Source organism: Girardinichthys multiradiatus, chromosome 23 (genome assembly GCF_021462225.1).
Source record: "Girardinichthys multiradiatus isolate DD_20200921_A chromosome 23, DD_fGirMul_XY1, whole genome shotgun sequence".
NCBI classification, from domain to species: Eukaryota; Metazoa; Chordata; class Actinopteri; order Cyprinodontiformes; family Goodeidae; genus Girardinichthys; species Girardinichthys multiradiatus.
The window spans coordinates 12,985,355-13,003,595 of record NC_061815.1 but is presented as its reverse complement, the minus strand read 5'-3'; the positions used below and the strand labels follow the sequence as shown (position 1 = coordinate 13,003,595).

Below are 18,241 nucleotides of genomic sequence, written 5' to 3'. Positions count from 1 at the left end.
ATAATGGTCAACAAGGCTGAATAATTCAGTTTTAGTTTAATTATGCCACAGGACAGGTCTCCAAAGATTATTGTTTTCGTCACTGTGTGTGTTTTAAAACAGTAATCTGGCTTTTCCATGCTGCCTTTGGAGTAATGGTCTCTTCCTCCCAGGAGGGTACAGTGCTTACGATACTGACACTCTGTTACCAGCTTCAGTCAGCATCTTAACAAGGTCTTTGGTTTTTGTTCTGGGGTGTATTTGTACATTTCAACATAAAACATGTTCATCTCTGGGACACAGAACAGTATGAATCCTGAACAGAATGATAGCTGGACATTCTCATGGTATTTTTACTTCTGTATAACTGTTTGAAGAGATGAACATGGGACCTTCAGGCATCTGAAAATTGTACCTCAGTTCTCTTTTTGATATATTGGCTGATTTCTGTTTATTATCTTCATGATGTCACATAAGGAAGCATTGTGTTTTTTAAAGTATTGCCTTAAAATTTAGAGTTGGCTTCACTGACACGTGAATTAACCAGACGCTTACAAAACATGAAATCATCATCTGGAGTTTCCCTAAATTGTTTAAAGACACAATAAACTATGTTTATGTAAACGTCTGACTTTGAAGAGAAATTCAAAATACTGTAAAACATTCCTGTTTTGGGCTGCACGGTGGCGCAGTTGGTAGCACTGCTGCCTTGCAGCAAGAAGGTCCTGGGTTCAATTCCCAGCCTGGGGTCTCTCTGCATGGAGTTTGCATGTTCTCCCTGTGCATGTGTGGGTTCTCGCTGGGTACTCTGGCTTCCTCCCACAGTCCAAAAACATGCCTGTTAGGTTAATTGGTAACTCTAAATTGCCCTTAGGTGTATGAACGAGTGTGTGCATGGTTGTATGTGTGTTGCCCTGCGATGGACTGGCGACCTGTCCAGGGTGTACCCTGCCTTTTGCCTGTAGACTGCTGGAGATAGGCACCAGCTCCCCCACGACCCACTATGGAATAAGTGGTAGAAAATGACTGACTGACTGATATTCCTGTTTTTATTATTCTGTCATTTTGCAAAGAAAGTTGTTTTTTGATAGTCCTAACTGACCTAAAACAGGATTGTTTTTCTTTCATTAAATGTCAGAAACAAATGGCGGTGTGTATTTTTATGGAATGTAAAATAAATTATTAAATACCTTCAAATGTATTTTTTTAAGTGTCTTTAGTACACAACAAATACCTGTTTAGTAAGTGGAGAGATGTATTGTACTGTCACATACTGTAGTGGGGTGTGTACTACTAAACATAATGCCCTCTGTGTCTACTTTCTGTCACTCTGTCCTCATCAGTGACCACCACAACCCCATCTCCAGGTGTGAGTCATGCGAGGCGCTGCAATGATTCAGAAAAGGCCTACTGCGCTAACGGAGGAGACTGTTACTTTATACATGGTATTAACCAGCTGTCCTGCAAGTAAGTTTTGTCTTTCAGTCTGCCTCCATCCATTTAGCACATTCCTGCTCCCCACATTTCTCCAACACCAGCCTCTCTCCCTCTCCTTTTCTGCCTTTCGTTTGTCAGTGATCTCAGTGTTGTTTGTCACTGCACCACCTTGTGATCTGTTTTTACGTATAAAACCCCCCAACACATCCATGCCTGCAACCTGCCTAACAGCGCCAATATGTCTTAATACCTGTTTTCACCTGTTACCAGCTCTCATAGAAGCTTAGAGCAGATGGCCGAAACAGAGCTTCACCTTCAGTTAATGTCCATACTCATCCAAAAGTCCTCGTTCCCTGCTGCAATGATGTGAGCATGTTTATGTGTGACGTCTGCTTGTGAGTGAGAGAGGGAGCAAATGTAGCCCTGCGGGAAAAAATTGTGAGTGTTCTATGAGATTCAATCACAGCAAAATTGTTAGTTTAAATATTTTGAAATAATAGTTTTTAATTTCCTTTTAGCATCCAAAACACTGGATTATTACAGTGGTTAATAGACTGAATGACAAATTGTTTACATCCACTTGTCATAGACGTGAATGTCGTATAAATTATAGGTTATTAATGGTGCACAAGTTTAAATTTATTGTTGATATTTTCTCATCTACACAAAGGCAAAATTATAATTATAATTACAGTTTTAGATATATACACTCTCATGGATTGACATTTTTGGACTTTGTTTGTGGCTTTGTGTTTGTTTACTTTTTGCTTAGATGTTTCTATTTTGGTTTTTGTATCATGTTTTCTTTTCTCCCTCTTCCGCCTCCTAGTGTTTACTTCTTAAGTTCTTTTATGGTTGTTGTCTTATTACTTGGTATGGGGTATTATTATAATATAGTTCTTGGTCTTCCCTGGATTCTCTAGTTTTATTTCTCTTTAGTATCTTTGTGTTTAATTATTTGTTCCTTTGCACTCTTCTTGTTTACTAGTTTATTTTTCTGTTTCCTTTCCAGTTAATTCAGTCAGTGTGGTTAGGTTTGTTTACTTTTGTATTCAGGTTTTCTTTATGGGTTTTTGTTTGTTCTCAGGTTGTTATTGTTGTTCCTATGTTCCCTCTAGTTTCTCTGTTTACTTTAGTCATGATTATTCTAGTTTTCTTTTCCTCCACTTGATTATTTATCTTTGTTTATAGGTTTGCTTGGTCTGTGTTTCTGTTTATTGCTATTTACTTTCCCCATCCTCAGCCTTTGTATTTGTTTCACCTGTTCCTTCTGCCTCCTTGTCACACCTGTTCCCAGTTTTCTCTGATTACCAGCCCTTTGTTATCCCTCAGTATACAGGTCCTTCTCAAAATATTAGCATATTGTGATAAAGTTCATTATTTTCCATAATGTCATGATGAAAATTTAACATTCATATATTTTAGATTCATTGCACACTAACTGAAATATTTCAGGTCTTTTATTGTCTTAATACGGATGATTTTGGCATACAGCTCATGAAAACCCAAAATTCCTATCTCACAAAATTAGCATATTTCATCCGACCACTAAAAGAAAAGTGTTTTTAATACAAAAAACGTCAACCTTCAATTAATCATGTACAGTTATGCACTCAATACTTGGTCGGGAATCCTTTTGCAGAAATGACTGCTTCAATGCGGCGTGGCATGGAGGCAATCAGCCTGTGGCACTGCTGAGGTCTTATGGAGGCCCAGGATGCTTCGATAGCAGCCTTTAGCTCATCCAGAGTGTTGGGTCTTGAGTCTCTCAACGTTCTCTTCACAATATCCCACAGATTCTCTATGGGGTTCAGGTCAGGAGAGTTGGCAGGCCAATTGAGCACAGTGATACCATGGTCAGTAAACCATTTACCAGTGGTTTTGGCACTGTGAGCAGGTGTCAGGTCGTGCTGAAAAATGAAATCTTCATCTCCATAAAGCTTTTCAGCAGATGGAAGCATGAAGTGCTCCAAAACCTCCTGATAGCTAGCTGCATTGACCCTGCCCTTGATAAAACACAGTGGACCAACACCAGCAGCTGACACGGCACCCCAGACCATCACTGACTGTGGGTACTTGACACTGGACTTCTGGCATTTTGGCATTTCCTTCTCCCCAGTCTTCCTCCAGACTCTGGCACCTTGATTTCCGAATGACATGCAGAATTTGCTTTCATCCGAAAAAAGTACTTTGGACCACTGAGCAACAGTCCAGTGCTGCTTCTCTGTAGCCCAGGTCAGGCGCTTCTGCCGCTGTTTCTGGTTCAAAAGTGGCTTGACCTGGAGAATGCGGCACCTGTAGCCCATTTCCTGCACACGCCTGTGCACGGTGGCTCTGGATGTTTCTACTCCAGACTCAGTCCACTGCTTCCGCAGGTCCCCCAAGGTCTGGAATCGGCCCTTCTCCACAATCTTCCTCAGGGTCCGGTCACCTCTTCTCGTTGTGCAGCGTTTTCTGCCACACTTTTTCCTTCCCACAGACTTCCCACTGAGGTGCCTTGATACAGCACTCTGGGAACAGCCTATTCGTTCAGAAATTTCTTTCTGTGTCTTACCCTCTTGCTTGAGGGTGTCAATAGTGGCCTTCTGGACAGCAGTCAGGTCGGCAGTCTTACCCATGATTGGGGTTTTGAGTGATGAACCAGGCTGGGAGTTTTAAAGGCCTCAGGAATCTTTTGCAGGTGTTTAGAGTTAACTCATTGATTCAGATGATTAGGTTCATAGCTCGTTTAGAGACCCTTTTAATGATATGCTAATTTTGTGAGATAGGAATTGTGGGTTTTCATGAACTGTATGCCAAAATCATCCGTATTAAGACAATAAAAGACCTGAAATATTTCAGTTAGTGTTCAATGAATCTAAAATATATGAATGTTAAATTTTCATCATGACATTATGGAAAATAATGAACTTTATCACAATATGCTAATTTTTTGAGAAGGACCTGTATTAGTTGGTTTTGTATCATTGTTTGTTGCTGGTTCCTTGTGTTTGTCACACCTCGTTCTTGTCCATGATTATGCTTTGTTTTTTGCCACGCCTTGCCTTAGGAAACCTGTAGTGAATTTGCTACGTTTTTGTTTTTTTTTAAAGATATGTTTTTGGCACTAGTGGCCTTTATTTTGTATTTTTCCTTTGACAGTAGGCAGACAAGAAAGAGGGGTAGAGAGAGGGGGAGACACTCAGCAAATGTTGCCAGGTCTGGGACTTGAACCTGGGACAGCCGCTTCGAGGACTATAGCCTCTGCACATGGTCACGTGCTTTCGCCCCTACACCATCAGCGCCATGCCTTTGTTATGTTTTTTGACCTTGTAAATAAATCTTTGAATTACAAAGATGATCCTGCCGAGCTCTTGTCTGCACTTTGGTCCGATCCAAAACCACATCGTGACATACACTGGTCAAAAATATTAAAGGAACATATTGAAAACACTTTAGATCTCAGTGGGAAAAAAAAAATCATGCTCTCTCTCCAAACTGATATGGAATGGGTAATGGTAGGAACAGGAGGACGCTACGTTATTTGAGAAAACTTCAACCCACAGAGTGCTTAATCCAAAGTCTCAGATAAATTTAAACTAAAGAACTGATGCGGCAGCTAATCCAAGTTGCTGAAATGTCATTGCAGGAGCTCAGAATGGTACTCAGTAGTTTGCATGGACCCCAAGTGATTGTATGGATGCTTGACAACATTGAAGCATGCTGCTTATGAGATGACTGATGCAGCCCTGATCCTGACCAGGGCATGACTGAGCTCCAGGGTCAAAGGATTTTATCCTGATATCTAGCAGCAGTCAGGGTGCCATCTTTATTCTGTACAGGTCTGTGAGTCCCTCCATGGAGATGCCTCCCCAGACCAACACTGACCCACCACCAAACTGATTATACTGAACAATGTTGCAGGCAGCATACTTTTCACCTCAGCTTCTCCAGAGCTTTTTACATCTGTCACATGAGCTCAGAGTAAACCTGCTCTCATCTGTCAAAAGAACAGGGTCCCGGTGCCAAACCTGCCAATTCTGGTGTTCTCTGGCAAATGCCAGACAAGCTCCACGGTGCCAGGCAGGGAGCACAGAACCTACTAGAGGACATTAGGCCACCCTCATAAGGTCTGTTTCTAATGGTTTGGCAAGCTGGAGGTCACTTTATAGTGCTCTGGTAGTAGTCATCCTGTTCCTCTATGAAGAAAGGAGAAGATACCGGTCCTACTGATGGATTAAAGACCTTTGAGGCCCTGTCCAGCTCTCCTAGAGTATTTGCCTGTCTCTTGGAATCTCCTCCATGCTCTTGAGACTGTGCTGGGAGACAACAAAGCTTTGGGCAATGGCATGTATTGATGTGCCATCCTGGTGGAGTTGGACTGCCTGCCAACCTCTGTAGGGTCCAGGTATCGCCTCTTGCTATCAGTAGTGACACTGACCCTGGTCAAATGAAAAACTACTGAAAAGCAGTCAAAATAAAGAGGAGGGAATAAAAGTCTGTGGCCTCCACCTACATAATCATTCCTGTTTTTGAGGTTTTCTCATTGTTGCCTCTTTAGTGAACCTGATGTTAATTTCATTAACTCCAAAAGACTGATAAACAACCCCCTCTACTACTCCCTAATAATTTGTAGGATTTCCATTAGCAAATGTCACCTAAACCACACAAGTATAATTTGGGTTGGATATTTTATCTCTGTTTATGTCTGAAAATGGTGGAGCCTATTTAAGCTGGTAGGTTTTTTTATAAGTATAGTTAATTGTTAAGTTTGGGGCCTTTCCAAAAGCTTAATGTTAGCCTGTTTTATACATTAACGCATACATTAAACTACTTCACTGTGGACAGTAACACTGATGTTCCCAGCTTCCATTTTATGAAAAACATGAGCATTGATGGTTTCTGGTTTGATGGTTTCTCCATAACATTGTAACCACATTCCTTTCATTCCATGGTGAATGTGTGGGTCAGATGGTTGAAACCTGGACAAAAGTAAGTGTTCCACAACAGGACAATGATCCCAACCACACAGAAAAAAAGATTTTGAAGTGGATAAAGAAGCAATAAGCTTCTGGGTTGGTGAAAACTTCCAACCTTAACTCTATTGAAAATGTATGGACTATGCTGAAGGCAGAGTCTTGCCAGGAAACCAAACAAATTAAATGAAGTTTGCCAATACTCACAATAAAATTTGTTAAATATCAAACCAGCATTTTGCCAGAAGCTTGCTGATGTCTACAAGGTTCTTGTGGTTTAGGTATGGTTTGCTTAGGATTTAATATTTGTGCGGATATGTGGATGAAACTTTGACATTTTAGAGGAAATCCACAAGAAATTGAGACTTGTTCACCCAGTCGTTTTTTTATGTGAAGTTGTATTTTGCTAAATCATTCATAAAAAAATGGTTCATATGTGTCCTTTAAAACTGAAAAGAAATAGTTTTACATTATTGGTGAATATATGTAAACCGTTCTCTAGTGCTGTAGATATTCCATTTTATCCATCAAATACAGCAGCCCAGCAAGTCTGGCTCTGGTTACAGGGAGCAGGTAATATTACAGTCAAGTACCTACAACTCGACTCTGTTATAAAACACAGTTTGAGAGCAGTGCAGTGTTGTTCAGTGAAGCTATGAAAAGTTAAAGAGGATGTCCCGCTGACACAGTGTATTAGCTGCTCTCTGCTGACGGTCACTCTTTTGGCATATAACCATGAGCCACTTTGCGAGCTAAGGGCACCGTGCAGCAGAGAGTACAAAGTAAGAAGACAGATGTCAGGTAATGTCCAAGTTTGGTCGTTCACATTTAGTTGTGTATTGAGCCGCACCTGTGAGTCCATATCAGCCTTCAGACATGGTGAGAATAACAGCTGGACCATTAGTCCCTGAGTTACTATCATATAAATCATAGCAAAGTCAGTACAGCCACTCATACTCATATGAATTAGTACCTTTGAAGGCTGGACAACATTTATTGAGCAACAGTGAAAAGTCCAAATTAAAAGTGGTGAGTTTTTGTTTTCCCTTCTGTGATAGTTATACACACAGCAGGATAAATACCAAGCTGGTTCTAAGCCTTTTTTTTTTTTTACCTTGAATCATTAGATATTATTTACTGAACATAGGTTTGTACTATGGTCCATTTGATGTTAGCTGAAGCCAAGGTTCTAAAATATTTGGCAAACGGAGCATATTCCAGCTTTTTTGTTGAAACTGGGAAACCTGAGCTGATAAAGTCTCTAGCCCATGCACTTTAGCTTCATGTTACACACACTGACCCTCATTTACCGGTCATTCAACGGTCATTTCAACGCAACTTTCAGGACGCATCCATTGCAGATTCTGAACTCAAATCAAAACCAACGTCTACACGTATTTACATCTGTGTGAATCAGTGGTGCAGCAGAATAAATCCAGCTGTGTCGCAGACTTGTTAGTCCACTCAATTTGTGGGTTATATTTGCCAAACGATTTTGAAAATTAGAGAAAGCTTGCTTAGTTGTGTCATTACATTCCCCTAAATATCATATGAAAATTGAGAAGAACATTTTTTAATTCTATACTTGCCTACTTATTTGACAAGATGGAGGACAAGGGCAAAAAGCAACACCTTTATGTTTCTGCAAAAGGAAAGAAAGTTATATAGTACTGATTTTGCTTGGGATTTCTCTGCAAGATGGTTGTTGTTCTTCAAGCTTACAGCATGAATCTGAACTGTTTCTGATAAATTTGCTGCCAGGCCATTGGATACCACAATATGACAACAAATAGGGAGATTTAACGTTGCTGTTAAATAGTACTGTTGGGAGGCATTGTTCCAAATTAACAAGACATTACACAACAACCGCCTTATTTGTTTGAGGAACTACATTTAGGATTTTGTCTTTCTATCACTAATGCTCTTGTGATGCTGTCACTTTAAATTTAGAGAGAAATTTGTCTTTTTTATTATTTTCATTATTATTCCCCATTTTGTGTAGATGAGACCACCTAAGCTATGAATGAATATGGATGTAGTGTTTAAATGATGACTTTTTATTCCAGATGCAGAGTGTTCTACGGTGAGACTGGCCAGTAAACCACTGGATTCATAAATTACATATGAAACTTGTCTGATGTTCATTTCAACAGCTAAATCTACTCCAGTTTTTAATAAATGGAGCCCACTGTGTTCCAGATAGGCTTTGATATCATGTAAGTCACAAAAATATGTGTTTTCATTAAAACGGTTTATAAAGGTTTGAGTTAAGGCACATGAACCAATTCTCAGTCCATTAAATTCACATCAAGTTATAAACTTGATGTCCTGCTTGACAAACTAGTGGATCTACTAGATCACTAGTCTTTTCCGTCGGATCTGCATTGTTCCTGCACTTATAAGTGATCCAGTCCTCCTTGTGTTGAAACAAACTGTAAGCATTAAATGCATCAATTTTAGTGAGTAGGAGGCTTCTTCCCAGGAAACAGCCATCAGACTTGTAGGTGTTTAGAGCAGCAAGTGCAAAAGTGTTCATTAACTGAGTATTAGATGATTCACTGCTGACTTAGATCAACTTATTACACATAAGGAAATATGTGTGCCTGTGTGAAATTGGAAAAACTGTATTTCTGAATAAAAAAGAAGCCAAAGCATTAACTGAAAACAATTTTAAGAGTTTAAATGTTTTGAATTAGGATTTTTTTTATTTAGCTGAAACCTGATCATTTCATTGGTAGGTAATCCAAAAGTTAATTAGGGCTCCATTCCAGCTCCATTATTCACTCTATCATCATTACTAATATTTATTTTTAATTAAAAAACATTGTGCAAAATAGTGTATGAAGGATCTTTGAATAAGTCCTGTTAAACAAATTCCATATGAACCACAAGCTAGATTAAACCTGACCTGAATATAAACAGTACACTCAGAAAATAAATAAAACTAGCTGTCAGAGAAAAGACCTTGTAAAATCAATAAAGTCAGCATTAAAAAATCATCATAAGAAGGTTTGTTGCCTGCTTTTGTTTCGCTTTGAGAATGTATTACCAATACATTGTTGTAGTGGTGGTAAGGTGCGCCACATTTGCTACTATTCTTAAGCATTCGGGTATTCAGTACTTATTATTCAGTAAATATAAAAAGTTAGAAAGCTCTGTCAAATAACTAAATACAAAATAAACTGGTGTGGTGGATCTATAACCTCCTCCTATCTTGGGATCACTGGGATTGTCTCCATTATGTGTGCAACATTTAATGAGGAATATATAATCTGATGTCACATAATTAGTTGCTAATGATTTTACAAACATGTATTATAAAATATGTTACAGTCACAGGAAACAGAAAGTGTAAAAAGGAGGAAAAATGGCAATGTCAGGTCATTTATGAGCACATTTGAAACTGCATAAGTTGAACCAAAGTGATGTAGAAAAAGATGCAGCAAACAGATATTAAAACAACACAACAAGAACATGAAAGGTAAAATAGGGCTATTGGCTGATAGAAAAATTATAAAACAAACCTAAAATGTATTAAGTATTATTGTTTAAAGGATAGAACAAGGTTACATCAGGGTGCTGAACTCCAAGCCAATAAAAATACATGGGTCCTAGGGTTTTGTTTTTAAACTGTTTGTAACCAGGGTACTTTTTCTCATTTCCCTTTGAAATTTCCCCATTTCCATTATATAAACTTTTTATTATTCATTTGAGTATTTTTTTTTTCTTCTTTACTATTTTATTTTTGTGGTTGAAATTAGGTTCCCCAAAATTGTATTTTCTTAAAGAATAATTTTTTTTTCTCTTATTTTATTAATTTAAAGATTTATAAAAATATTAAAAATAAAAAAAGGCCTCCTTTCCTTTATTTTCTTCAGTATTTTGTTTCCTGTCATTTAGTACATTTGTCACGTGATTTCATTATCACGTGACTGGTAATAGTAAGCCACCATCAGTGTCTCATTAAACAGCTGCTGCTCATCATGCTAGATGGGAGATGCTATTTCGTAGCTGCCACAGATGTCTGTGTGTGTGAAAAAAACGTCAGTCTTCTACCATATTCGTTAAACTCTTCTGAGAAGACAGAAACATTTCTCATTTCTGATTTATCTGTTGTGTATGCAGAACATGTTACACAGAGAAAAACTCATTCTTATTTATTTGAGCTGCAGCAGATCGCAAAGCTGTCTGGCATGGACTTTGCAGAGGTTTTAAAGACCACGATGACTCATATTGGACAGTCAGTTGCTGAACTTCGCTCTACTACCAAGACGGAGGAACATGATGAGAACCTTGAGGCCCTAACGGCCTCAGGGCCAACAATGAAGGAGGAGCCAGCTCTGTCAACTGCCACTGCTTCCGATCCCACCGTTTCCAGACCAGGAAGTGAGCAACGACCGACCTCACGACTGAAACCATCCCTTGATAATGAGGACATTCAACCACCTGAAGTCCAGCGCAACGTGGTGGAACATATTGTGAAGACTGAGGAAAGTGCTTACCATCTACAGAGGCTCAGAGTGTTTTCTGGACAATTGCCTAGACCAGCACATGAAGCTGATTATGAGACCTGGCGTTCAGGAGTGGATCTGCTATTGAAAGACCCCTTAGTCTCTGACCTTCAGTGTTCCAGGAGGATCATAGAGAGTTTGTAACCCCCAGCAGTGGATATGTTGAAGCATTTAAGTTCAGATATTTCACCTAATGTGTATTTAAACATATTGGATTCAGCATATGACACAGTTCAAGATGGAGAAGAGCTTTTTGCAAAATTCATGGACACTTTTCAAGACGCAGGGGAGAAGCCATCTTCATATCTCCAGTGGTTGCAGGTGGCATTGAATTTAGCCATGAAACGAGGTGATGTCTCAGAGAAGGACGTTAACCGGCACCTTATAGACCAGTTCTGTCGGTGGTGTTGGGACAATACTTTAATTGCTGAACTCCAATTAAAACAAAAGAAAATGGTCCCACCTAGTTTCTCTGAACTACTACTACTTCTGCGTACTGAAGAGGATAGGGAGACAGCTAAAACTTTCAGGATGAAACAACACCTGGGGTCCGCCAAGCAAAAAGCACTCACTCATGCACAGTTGGCCCATGTTGACACTTGTAATAGCAGGGCAGTTGCTGCGTTAACCCAGATGACACAGTAGCTAGCAGAACAACTGGCGGGTGTGCAGCGACAGCTGGCTCAACTAACGACCACCGCCACCCAGCCCCGGAATACCCTTCAACCAAAGGTAATTTACAGCAAGCAGGCTGAAAAAGTGGCAAACTTAGTAAAACCCCAACAGTCTACACAAGCCCATAGTAAACCTGGGTATTGTTTCAGGTGTGGTGAAGACGGTCATATTAGGCCACAATGTCATAATGAACCAAATCCTGTTTTGGTAGCCAAAAAAAAGAGACAGTTTGCCCAGCGACAGCAGAACTTCCCTTGTCAGAAGAAGTTAAACTAGGCACGGTTCCTGTTGCGGGACAAACAGGGACCAGGAGGGGCCAAACCAGTCCCACTATTAAAGAAAAAACTGTTAAGTGTGCAAGATTGCAAGCCCGGACTAATAAACTACCAACTCAACTACCCAAAGGCCTGATTGGATCATAGTGTGCTGCAGTTGTTGACATTTCCGGACATGAGTGTAACTGCCTTTTAGACACTGGTTCACAGGTGACAACTATTCCAGTTTCGTTCTACAATGAAAATTTGAGTGACCAACCAGTAATGCCCTTGGATGATTTGTTTCAGGTTGAAGGTGCTGCAGGCCAGTTTGTTCCATATTTGGGATACATGGAGCTGGTCATAACATTTCCTGAAGACTTCATGGGCGTAAACACCGAGGTACCAACTCTTGCTCTTGTGGTCCCAGATGCTAGTCCTGATAGGCCATCTAATGTACTTATTAGCATGAACAGTCTGGAGCCATTGTATGAACAACATCTGGGCAGTGATCTTGCCAATTTTTCAGCCCTTTGCTCAAGGGTATCGAGTGGTCTTGAAGCTGCTACAGTTAAAATACCAGCAAAATAAATCTGGCAATGTAGGAACTGGCAGGCTGCTAAGCACCACTCCAGTCCTTATTCCAGGACCATCATCCTGGAGGGTTCTGCTAGACTTAACCCTCCATCTGCAGATAAGTGGGCCATTATATAACACCCCAATTCACCTTGGCCAGGGGGTTTGTGTGTCCAAAGCTGTTTAATCACACTGCCACAGCATTTACCATATAAAGTCCCTGTTGTCATGAAAAATGAATCAGAACAAGATGTGTCTATTCCACCTTTGACCATTATTGCAGACATTGGGTCAGCATCTACCATTTTGTCACAACAGATTACTTCTCAGAAAGCTCAACAGACCACTCTGGAATTTAACTTTGGAGACTCTCCCATTCCACTTGAGTGGAAAGAACATATTGTTAACAAATTGAACAGCATCAAACTTGAACACCATCAAACTTCATGATGAAACTCCTTTTAAACACAGAGCAAGGCCAATTCATCCCCAAGATCTGGAGGCAGTCCGAGACCATCTTAGGGATTTACTTGAAGCTGGTGTCATAAGAGAATCTACCTCACCATTCTCATTTCCAATAGTGGTTGTTCGAAAACGTAACGGCACTATTCGACTATGCATTTACTACAGAAAACTTAATTTTCAAACTATCAAAGATGCATATGCCCTTCCTAATTTGGAGGAATCATTCTCTGCTTTGACTGGGTCCAAGTGGTTCACTGTGTTGAACTTAAAATCTGGATATTATCAGATAGAGATGGCAGAAGAAGATAAAGTTAAAACAGCTTTTGTAACACCGCTTGGATTTTGGGAGTGGAACAGAATACCTCAAGGAATCACCAATGCACCCAGCACGTTTCAGCGGCTAATGGAGAGGTGCATGGGAGATCTGCATCTTAAAGAAGTTCTTGTCTTCCTTGATGACATCATAATATTTTCTGCCACTCTGGAAGAACATGAGGAACGTGTGTGCTCTCCCGGTTGAAGCAGTTTGAATTAAAGCTATCACCAGAGAAATGTAAGTTTTTTCAGTCTTCTGTTCTTTATTTGGGACTTGTTGTCTCTGAAAAAGGAGTTGAAACAGATCCAGAAAAGATTAAAGCTTTAAAACCTGGCCAGCTCCCACATTGTCTGAGCAGTTTTTCTCTGCATCAGTAAGCTGTTCCAAAACACTTCATGATTAAGTAGCTTTTACAACCACCTTTACAACCAATAACTCACACTTTCTGTGGGTCCAGTCACATCGTGGAGAAACCCTGGCCCAGATGTCTTTGACAAATTTGTGTTTCAGTTCGGTTGAGCTCAGAACTTTGACTGAACCATAACAACCAAGGTCTATTTATTTTTATTTTTCAGTCAATCTGTTGTAGATTTGCTGATGTATTTCTCATCCTTCTTTTTTTTCAATGAAGGAACCAGTTTCGGCCAAAACTCGGAGAGACGTGTAATGGACGGATGTCCTCACATTTGACTCTAGAATAATTTGTTTGCGAAGGCATTTATGGTAAGCTGCAAGGTTTCCAGGTCATGTGACCGCCAAACAAGCCCAAATCATAAACCCCAAACCACTGCACTTGAAAAATGAAATGAGTGTTTTGGACCATGCAAGTGCATTGTTGCAGAAGTCTTGCAGTTTATTCAGATGTGACGCACAATCTAATTCATGCGGTCATAATCTTTTGAGAGAGTAGGCCTACTCCATCCAAACAAGCTATCATTTCTCAGTCTGTTTCTTATTGTACTCTCCTAAACTTTAACATTTATTAGGCTCACTGAGGCCTGCAAGGTCTGAAGCTTGGCACCATGTTAACACACCCGTATGCTCCAGAGCAACAAACTACCAACACACCTGCTTTCATAGAGGTGGTCACACTTGCTGATGATTCGTTAACCAATGCACCTTATTAGCAGCACCTGACTGCTTCTTTCCCTCTATATTCCACCAAGAAGTAGAGGTGTAATTAGTTTTTCCATGACTGTTTTAACAATCATAGGCACCTTCTTTTCCCCATGATTTTGTATTATGAAACATAAAAAGGAAGCTTCAAAAATGTGAAAACAGTACTTTGTTAAATGTAATTAAATGAAGCGCTACCTTTCCCAAACAGCTTGTGCTTTTGTCTGTGTGAAAATCTTTTCAACATATAGATAATACTTTGTGTTTTTTACCTCTTGGATAAGAAACCAGAATTGTAGTCTTTAAATTCCAAGCTGGATTATTTAGAAGATGTGTAGCATTTCCTTCCCCTGACAGTGTGGATAACAGATGGTATGTGCAGTCCTGCATGATTAAAAGCTTTTTTATAATTCTCCCTGTACAACAGAACACATTTGAGAGAAATCCATCCTTAGATCCTTAGGTGTCTTATACCTGCACTCATTGCTTCTTTTTTCTTCCTTCTCTCTCTCCCCATGTTTCTGTATCTCATGTTCCCCTCCTTCACTCTGCCTTTCCCTCCACCTCCCATCTGATATACCTTGCGGACACCGCTGAAGGATAATTCAGGATTTATTCTCATGGTGCTGACAAGCAGAAAACTAAGTTTAAAAGGGTTCACACAGACGTCATGAGCTGCAAATAAAGGCGTATGGGGTTTGGAAAATGTGCATGATTGCACAACCTTGTGTGCACGATTCCACTCCGTACAACATGCTGCATAGCCAGGAACCTGCAGTTTTATGAGACTCACTGTGGTTTCTCAGCTCTGTCATCCTTTGTTGGCCCGTCTGCCAGGGCCGGTGGATAACAGGATGTAAATAAGACTGCTGTCTGTAGACTGTCAGTGCTGCTTGTTCACTTCAGAGATATGTAGACCCTAACTCTCCCTCTTGTTCTGTCTCTCATGAATCTGCACAACTGCTGCAAATCAGTCCACTGCATGGCACTGGCAGGCAGCAGAAATTTATGATAGCTCTGAAACTTGAGGGGGTATTTTATAAGCTCCTTTTCCCCATGTGGGAAAACATCTAATATCCTCTTCCCTTAAGGGCAAATTATTGCTGTATAGTGAAACGCAGTCTGTAGGTTAAATTGGAGGACAGGCCATGCAGGACGACATTGTGTTTAAAACACAGGTGAGATGAGCACATACACTGCTCAAATAAATAAAGGGAACACTCAAATAACACATCCTAGATCTGAATAAATGAAATATTCTCATTGAATACTTTGTTCTGTACAAAGTTGAATGTGCTGACAACAAAATCACACAAAAATCATCAATGGAAATCAAATTTATTAACCAATGGAGGCCTGGATTTGGAGTCACACAGACAAAAAATGGAAAAACACACTAGAGGCTGATCCAACGTTGATGTAATGTTCTTAAAACAAGTCAAAATGAGGCTCAGTATTGTGTGAGGCCTCCACGTTCCTGTATGACCTCCCTACAACGCCTGGGCATGCTCCTGATGAGACGGCGGATTGTCTCCTGAAGGATCTCCTCCCAGACCTGGACTAAAGCATCCGTCAACTCCTGGACAGTCTGTGATGCAATGTGACGTTGGTGGATGGAGCGAGACATGATGTCCCAGATATTCTCAATCAGATTCAGGTCTTGGGAACGGGCGGGCCAGTCCATAGCTTCAATGTCTTCATCTTGCAGGAACTGCTGACACACTCCAGCCACATGAGGTCTAGCATTGTCCTGCATTAGGAGGAACCCAGGGCCAACCGCACCAGCATATGGTCTCACAAGGGGTCTGAGGATCTCATCTCGGTACCTAATGGCAGTCAGGCTACCTCTGGCGAGCACATGGAGGCCATGCGGCCCTCCAAAGAAATGCCACCCCACACCATTACTGACCCACTGCCAAACCGGTCATGCTGAAGGATGTTGCAGGCAGCAGATCGCTCTCCATGGTGTCTCCAGACTCTGTCACGTCTGTCACATGTGCTCAGTGTGAACCTGCTGTTGGAGGCTATTTTGCAGGGCTCTGGCAGTGCTCCTCCTGTTCCTCCTTGCACAAAGGCGGAAGTAGTGGTCCTGCTGCTGGGTTGTTGCCCTCCTACGGCCTCCTCCACGTCTCCTGGTGTACTGGCCTGTCTCCTGGTAGCGCCTCCAGGTTCTGGACACTACGCTGACAGACACAAGAAACCTTCTTGACACAGCTCGCATTGATGTGCCATCCTGGATGAACTGCACTACTTGAGCCACTTGTGTGGGTTGTAGAGTCCGTCTCATGCTGCCACAAGTGTGAAAGCACCACCAACATTCAAAAGTGACCCAAACATCAGCCAGAAAGCATAGGTACTGATAAGTGGTCTGTGGTCCCCACCTGCAGAACCACTCCTTTATTGAGTGTGTCTTGCTAATCGCCAAAGATTTCCCCCTGTTGTCTATTTCATTTGCACAACAGCATGTGAAATTGATTGTCAATCAGTGTTGCTTCCTAAGTGGACAGTTTGATTTCACATAAGTTTGATTTACTTGGAGTTATATTGTGTTGTTTAAGTGTTCCCTTTCTTTTTTTGAGCAGTGTATAAGGACACCCATTAATGGTTTCTCCCAACTTAATGTCCCTTTGCATACATGCAGATGTAAGGTTTTGTAGAAGAGTTACTTAGATTAAGAAGTGTTTTCTTGGTGTGGACTGACATCACTGGGGTTAGCCCTCCTGTTGGCATTTTCTGTGATGAGAATCTGGAACTCCAGTGGCTTTATCCAAGAGGAGGTTTAACAGAGAACTGGTCAGAGTGAGGGAGTGATGGCTAACTTAGAAAGCCACGTCAGCAGGACTCATTTCTTGGCCAACAACTAGCAAAAAGTAACACTTAAAGACCAGCAAGCTGTTCTGTGAAGCTGTCATTTTAGTTGACGTTTAGCTGCACCACTAAATTTGGCGTGAGCCCATTTTCAGATATTCTTTCAATCATTTCCACCACTTTACAAAGATAACTGCGATGGTAAAATAGCACATGCTCCATACCAAATTTAACAAGAAAGAAATTAGGTTTAGCCTTTAATACATATAATCATACCAAAGAGTTTGTGTTCATGCATTGAACTAAAAGTGTGCTTGTTTCATGTCCTTTCTGTTACTTTTCACATGTAAACAGACTTAAGAGGGAAACTGGGAAAAAGGTTTAGGCAGATAAAGACTAAATAGAAGTAAGAGTGAGAGAGAGCTGATAGGGCTGCTGCCTTCACCTCATTCTCTCTGCTCTATTTATATCTCTCTGGGAAATTGCTGAATGGGCTCTACTGAGGGTTTTGGCTGTAATTGATTCAAAATGCAAGTTCTCTCTTTATTGGTGAGAAAGAGGAGGAAAGGATACCCAGTTAGTTTATGCAGGAGGGCAAGAGGAAGGTCCTTGCATTTTAATCTGGATAAATTTGTTGACCAGGCACTACATCAGAAGAATAAATAGAGTATGGTTATTAGCGGGGCTGGATGAAGTTGCCGAAGAGCCTCTGTCATCCTGTAATCACTGGAATACTGCCACATCAACAATATCAGAAGACTCTGGTCAATTGTTGTGATTCATCCAGAGGATAATGTGCGATGCAGTCGGATCAGATTTTTCTGAAGCGTGCCTATCTTTCACTCGGCTGCAGTAAAAGATGCTCCACTATCAATTGCAGCAGTAAGACAGATCAAATCAATTATGCAAGGTTGGGTAAAAGCCATGACACAGTTTACAATACGCACTTTGAGACATTTTATAATTCCTTTTGGATATTTTCTCAATAATGTGGAATAAAAAATTAGTCTTTGATGTCTAATTGTGAGGGTAAGAATGAATAACAAAACTGAATAAGCAACAAACCCAAACCCTGGATATTTTGCTGCATTTATTTGATTTAATCTCATGTTTCTTGTTTTTAATCTTCTGTTTCTTGTGATGCAGTGA

At 40.6% G+C, this 18,241-nt stretch overlaps 1 protein-coding gene across 3 annotated transcripts in view; it reads left to right on the top strand.

Annotated features, from left to right (window-relative positions):
* nrg2b (neuregulin 2b) overlaps positions 1-18,241 on the top strand; it is a 147,976-nt gene that overhangs the window by 73,393 nt on the left and 56,342 nt on the right. For all 3 annotated transcript variants that reach the window (XM_047354013.1, XM_047354014.1, XM_047354015.1), the window contains exon 4: positions 1,323-1,446. In XM_047354013.1, coding sequence (XP_047209969.1) covers positions 1,323-1,446 — 124 coding nt within the window. The remainder of the gene's footprint in view (positions 1-1,322; positions 1,447-18,241) is intronic.